Genomic DNA, 6,495 nt, shown 5'->3' on the forward strand with positions numbered 1-6,495 from the left:
TTCCCTTTAAAAAAATTCCCTTTAAAAAAATTCCCTTTAAAAAAATTCCCTTTAAAAAAATTCCCTTTAAAAAAATTCCCTTTAAAAAAATTCCCATAAAAACGGGCACTTTGCAGCTTTTACTGAGCTTTTTGGGATGTTTGTGTTTTTCACCACGAGCCCATGCAGACACAAATCGGTGCAGATCCTCATCAAACTCCTGTAATTGTCAGTTTGGAGCAGCCCCATGAAAATCCAACATCCACGAGCCGCCGGGAAAATCCCTGCTGGGGCTTTGCACCGTGGATGTGAAAGATCTGAGAGGGAAAAACTGAGCAGAAACCCCTGGACTGGGTGCCTTGCAGCACTTTCCAGGGCTGGACTGAGCATCCTGCTGCTTTTCCAAGAGTTCCTCCATCCTGTCCCGTTGGATCTGCTCCTCCTGGATCCGTGTTATTCTTATCCTGACACCTCCCAGGCACATTTGTGGAAATAACTCATCTTCATGAGAGCTGAGTGCTCGTTGCCAGGCAACAGAGCATCTCCAGGGGCTGCTGCCGAGCCGGGAATGGCATTTAAAGGGTCTTGGAACCTTTGGAATATTTGTGCTGGAGAGGGAAGCGGCATCGGCGAGCAGCCGTGGCGTGCCGCGGGGCACAGCAGCGGTTTCGCTTTCCTGACCTAATTTCTCTTGGGAACGAGGCAGAAAATGGCTCTGGGGTGAGGATGCCGAGCTGGAGAGCAGCTGCTCTACCCTCTGCTCCGTGTCCTGCTCCCCAGCTGCCAGAAATGTCAGCATCCATGAGCTCTGGCTGGGGTGACAAATCGCCTCTGACTGGTGCCACAGGGAGGTGGCATCCAAGGACAGCTTGGGAATGGCAAAGCCTTGGGATTTCAGCTTCTCTATTTTCCATGGATTTGTAACCCTGCAGCTCTTCAGTGCAGAACTCTACACTCCACACACAGTGGGAGCTGCTGCCTTCCCATTTTGGGCAGACACAGCAATTCCTCTCCAGGCCTGGCAATCAAGGACACCTCACTGCCCCAGGCCTGAGAGATGGAAACAAAAGTGAGTTGGGGGCAGTAAACTTGGGGTAAATTCCTTTATTTCCTGAAGCTGGAATTGGAGGATTAACCCCCAATCTGCAAATGGACCCAACTTAAAAAAGGATAAAAACCCATGAGCCGTGGTCCATTTTGGGTGGTTTTGTCTGCCCTAAATGCACCTGAAGGCCCTTTTATAAATAGAACTGCTTTTTATTCTCTTAATTTTGTCTGGCCTCTGTTTTTAGGTAGCCCCAAAAGGCATTACTGGGGCTCTGGAATTCTCCCCTTTTCCTCCTGGGCCAAGGCTGGGGCTGGGTCCATCCTGGCTCCCTGTAGTGCTGTCACCTCACTCCATGAGCACCCCCTGCTTCATTTCCCACCTCAGCCTGACCCAAATATTGGGAATTTTCAGCGCTCCTGAGGATAAACCTTTCTGATTTTCTCCTCATAAGCTGCCAGGGGAGGGAAATGCAGCATGTCCAGCACTTTGTTACAAAAACAGGGATAAATAAATGTGCTGGGATGGGAATAATCCATTACTGCACCTCAGGGACTGATGGCTCCGAACTTGGGGATTTTGGCAGATTTGTCTCTTTTTGATGTTTTATTAAACCATTTCTACCCTGATCCCAGAAATCCTGTCAGAGTCTGAGTCTCTTTCCTTTTTCCAGGACTTCTCCTATGATGACTCCAAGGTGGAGTTCAACGTGGATGCCCCCAACGGAGTGGTGATGGAAGGTTACCTCTTCAAGAGAGCCAGCAACGCCTTCAAAACATGGAACAGGTGAGAAAGAATTCAAATTCCACCTGATCTTCGGGCTGAGACTCTGCACACTTCCCTTCTAGTGAGATCTTAGCATCTCTGGAAGGATTTTGGGCTAAAAGATGAATCATTCAAATCATTAAAATGAGGTTGGTTTGAGAATTTTTGCAGTTTTAGTGTTTTTCACAATGGAATAATGACCAGGATCCTCCCAAGGAAGAGGGCCCAGTGCATTTATAGCAATTTACAGGAATTAAAGTGCTTTTATAGCAAATTTGAGGAATTAAAGTGCATTTCTAACAATTTAGGGAAATATCCCAATGCAGGGAATGTTCCAGGAGGATCCAACCTGTCCAATTTGGGATGGGGAGTTGTGAGAATTGTGAATTCATGTGTGTGAATTCATGCTGCCAGAAATGGCTTTCCGTGCCCTGAGCCTGCCTTTAAGAGTGCAGAAGAATTCCATCTGGGAGCTCTTCTGGAGTTGCCAGAGATGTGGAAAAGTGGGAGCAGAGCTTCACCTTCCACCCCTGCTTGATATTTTTGTGTTTGGAGTCTCCTGAGAGGGTCAGGAGTGGTTGTGCAGAAAGATTCCGACTCTTCTGGGGAGTTTCTGATGCCTGGGATCGATGCTGGTTTCAGCCACATTCCCTCCTCTCACACAACAGGGAATGAGACAAGAATTGGGGATCTTTTAATTGGCCATGGGATCCACACAGGGCATCCAGCACGGCTGGGCTGTGCTTAGGCTTTGGAATAGATACATGAATTAAATAAATTAATTAAAAGCTTCAACAAACTGGTTTTATGCACGGAAACTGCCTTTGTTTGCATGGAAAAAAGGGCTTGGAGTTAGAGATTTTTGAAAGGGTTGGATAAGAATTCCTTCTCTTCAAATCTTTCCGAGGTTGAGGAGATTCCAGGGAAATTTAACATCAGTCCTTGTCCCACAGGCTCCCTGGCAGGGAGGGAGGGAGCAGCTCCAAGGCTCTGCTGGGGTTCAGAGCTGTGGGGAGGTGTCGGGGCTGAGTTTTTATGAACATTTCAGGATTTCCTGCTTGGTGTTTCCCTTGATCCAGCCTTGATCCATAGCTGCTTCCATCACACCACGTGTGGAGCAAATGCCATCCAAAAATGTGCCAGGTTAATCCAAGATCTTGGCTCTTGGGACAGGATCTGCCTGGAGTTATTCTTCTCCCCTAGAAACTCTCTGGGAATTCATGGATCCCTCCAAAGGGTGCTTATCCTGGAGGGAACACCATCCTCTTCAGCCTCAGCGGCTCCAAGTTTGTTCCCTGCCCTCAAATCCCAGTTTTCTTCCTGAAATCCTTCCCCTGCCCAGTCCCAGCGGGCAGCAGCCTGCCACAGCTCTGTCCCTGTCTTCATTCCCACCCACAGCCAGCTATTCCCAGCTTTTCCCAGCTCCTGGAGCCCACTCATCACCTCCTCGCTGTGCTCAGCTTCTCCCTCTCCCTGGAGCAGCAAAATCCTCCCCAAATCCCAAAATATCCTGACTTGGAGTGGAGCTGAGTGCAGCCTCTCTGAACCTCCTCAGCTCATCCAGCTCATCCCACACGGATGGAACACCCTCCAGTCACCTGGATTTTCCCATTTTTACCCCACATCTGTCAAATTCTTTTATCTGTTTGATGTTTCAGCTGTGACAAAAGGCAGAGAATTCCATTTTATCTCCTTTTCCCTGACGATTTTTTATTGTTTTTTGCCAGCAGAGTGTGTAATCCATGAATGACTCTGTGCTCAGGTATTCCAGTGTTTTCTTCCTGCTGGGAATGTTTTTCTCTGCTTTCCCTGAAGATGATCAGGTTGTTAAATAAATTAAATGATTTTTAATGGAGGCTCCAACAGAGCCTTGGAGCTGCTCCCTCCTTCCCTACCAGGGAGCCTGAGGGACAAGGAATGACACCAGATTTCCCTGGAATTCCCTTCCCCTGCCTCCTCAGCACCAGGGGAAGCTTCAAAGAGAAGGAATTCTTATCCAACCCCTTCAAATCTCTAATTCTAAGCCTTACTTTTTTTTTCCCATGCAAAAAACAGGCAGTTTTTGTGCACAAACAGTTCATTGTATTTAATTAATTTATTTATTTCATCTATTCCAAAACCTCATTAAAATTGTAATTTTTAATGGGGAAGCCCTGATGTCTGTCTGTGTCTGTCCCCCCTCAGGAGGTGGTTTTCCATCCAGAACAGCCAGCTGGTCTACCAGAAGAAGCTAAAGGTCAGTGGGGCTGCCCCAGGTGACAGCAGGGGATTAACCAAGTGGTTAATTAATTAATTAACCAACTGCTTCATTAACCAACTGCTTGGCTGGGGGGTCCTGCAGGGAGTGGGGATTTAGGTCAGAGGGACAGCAAGGCCACGAGCGTGCTCCAGGGTTGGAAAAGGGCAGGAAATATTTATTAAAGAATTCTTTATTAAAGAATTGCTTATTAAGCAATTCTTTCATTTGGATTTGATCTTCCTGGTCAGTGCAGGTGGCTGGGGAGGTGCCCAGCAAACCTGACGTGATCTTGAGTGATTTTATTCCCATAAAATACCTTCCTGTGGCCCTGGAGTTACCTGGGGAGGGGCTGGCTCTGCTCTCTGCACACTCAGCTTGGGCCAGGAGGGGCTGGGCGGGAGTCTGGCAGCTTGGGCAGGAGTTTGGGGGGTTTGGAAAGGAATTTGGGAGTTTGGGCAGGAGTTTGGGTGGTTTGGGAAGGAGGTTGAGAGGGTTTGGGGGGCTTGGGAAGGAGTTGGAGGGGTTTGGGCAGGAATTTGGGGGATTTGGGCAGGAGTTGGGAGGTTTTGGGAAGGAGGGAATTTGGAGGGTCTGGGCAGGAGTTTCTCAGTTGTGCCTCAGCTCCTCCAAGCCCCCCCCAAGCTCTGCTGTGTCCCCCCAGGATGTCCTGACCGTGGTGGTGGAGGACCTGAGGCTCTGCACGGTCAAACCCTGCGAGGACATCGAGAGGAGGTTTTGCTTCGAGGTCGTCTCCCCCACCAAGTGAGTTTGGGGCTCCCCAGGGCTCCCTGGGCTGGGCTGAGATTTGAGCAGAGGCTGCCCTGGCCTGCTAAATTCTGGCTGGGAGATGCCAGAATCCCTGGGAAGTTCCTCAGACTTCCCCAGAAGCTGGATCTGATTGTATATCAATTATTTTATTTATATAACATTCATTATTTCTGTTGATAATTTATACTTGATAGATAATGCCCAATTCTGTAATGCCCAGCTTTTAAAAACAGTTTCCAGACTTGCCTGGAGGGTTTGGATTGGGAGCACCTCTGGCTGTCCAACCTTGTGGGGTTTATTTTTACCTGGAAAGTTTGGAGAGGGAACACCCCAACCTTGTGGGGTGAATTTTGGCTGGAAAGTTTGGAGTGGGAACACCTTTGACTGTCCAACTTTGTAGGGTTAATTTTTACCTGGAAGTTTGGAGAGGGAACACCCCAACCTTATGGGGTGATTTTTTGCCTGAAGGGGGAACACCCCAACTTTGTGGGTTTAATTTTTACCTGGAAGCTTTGGAGAGGGAACCCCAAGCTTGCAGGGTTAATTTTTGCAATGTCTGTGCTGAGGACGAAGAGGAACAGCCTGACCCCAAATATCCCCTGTGGTTTTTGGCTCCCCTCCCTGCTCTCCAGGAGCTGCATGCTGCAGGCTGACTCCGAGAAGCTGCGCCAGGCCTGGATCCAGGCTGTGCAAGCCAGCATCGCCTCTGCCTACCGGGAGAGCCCCGACAGCTACTACATCGAGGTGAAAGAGAACCCATGGAAAAGCCAGAACTCCCTGTTCCCTTCGTCAGCTTGATGCCTTGGAGTGCCTGCCTGGAACAGAGGCTGGGCAAGGTTAAGAGAATAAAAGTGGGGATTTATTGACGGCCTTGGCCAGTCAGAAAGTGACACCCAAGATGGACAATGGTCACGAGTTTTTAGGCAATTATAAGTTTGTTTATTTATTTACATACCAGGGGTTAATCCTCCAATTCCAGCTTCAGGTAATGAAGGAATTTACCCCAAGTTTGCTGCCCCCAACTCACTTTTGTTTCCATCTCTCAGGCCTGGGGCAGTGAGGTGTCCTTGATTGCCAGGCCTGGAGAGGAATTGCTGTGTCTGCCCAAAATGGGAAGGCAGCAGCTCCCACTGTGTGTGGAGTGTAGAGTTCTGCACTGAAGAGCTGCAGGGTTACAAATCCATGGAAAATAGAAAAGCTGAAATCCTAAATTACCATCCCACTCCTTCAGAGCCACTCCAAGGCATCAAACTAAGCCCAGTTCAGTCTCCTCCAGGCGTGTTCGAGGTGTTCATATCCTGATTTCTTGCTTTTCCCTGCAGAGGCTGGACAGAACAGCTTCCCCCTCCACCAGCAGTATCGACTCGGCCACGGATTCCCGGGAGCGCGGCGGGAAGGGGGAAACAATCCTGCAGAGAGTGCAGAGTGTCCCTGGGAACGACCAGTGCTGCGACTGTGGGCAGCCAGACCCTCGCTGGGCCAGCATCAACCTGGGCATCCTGCTGTGCATCGAGTGCTCTGGGATCCACAGGTGCTGCTGGGCTGTGGGATTCCAGGGGGAAATCCCAGGAAAACAGCCAGGGATGGAGTGCAGGGGTCTGGGCAGAATGGCCAGGGGTGGACTAAAAGATTCCTAGAAAAATGACCAGGGATGGAGTGCAGGATCCCAGGGAAAAGAGGCAGGGATGGAGTGCAGGAT

The 6,495-nt window shown here is 49.3% G+C and overlaps 1 protein-coding gene across 1 annotated transcript in view; it reads left to right on the top strand.

Annotated features, from left to right (window-relative positions):
- Positions 1-6,495, top strand: part of ACAP3 (ArfGAP with coiled-coil, ankyrin repeat and PH domains 3) — a 70,332-nt gene that overhangs the window by 49,684 nt on the left and 14,153 nt on the right. The window contains exons 10-14 of the mRNA XM_015648028.1: positions 1,698-1,810; positions 3,974-4,025; positions 4,690-4,790; positions 5,429-5,540; positions 6,119-6,327. Coding sequence (XP_015503514.1) covers positions 1,698-1,810; positions 3,974-4,025; positions 4,690-4,790; positions 5,429-5,540; positions 6,119-6,327 — 587 coding nt within the window. The remainder of the gene's footprint in view (positions 1-1,697; positions 1,811-3,973; positions 4,026-4,689; positions 4,791-5,428; positions 5,541-6,118; positions 6,328-6,495) is intronic.

Source organism: Parus major, chromosome 21 (assembly GCF_001522545.3).
Source record: "Parus major isolate Abel chromosome 21, Parus_major1.1, whole genome shotgun sequence".
In the NCBI taxonomy this organism is placed as follows: Eukaryota; Metazoa; Chordata; class Aves; order Passeriformes; family Paridae; genus Parus; species Parus major.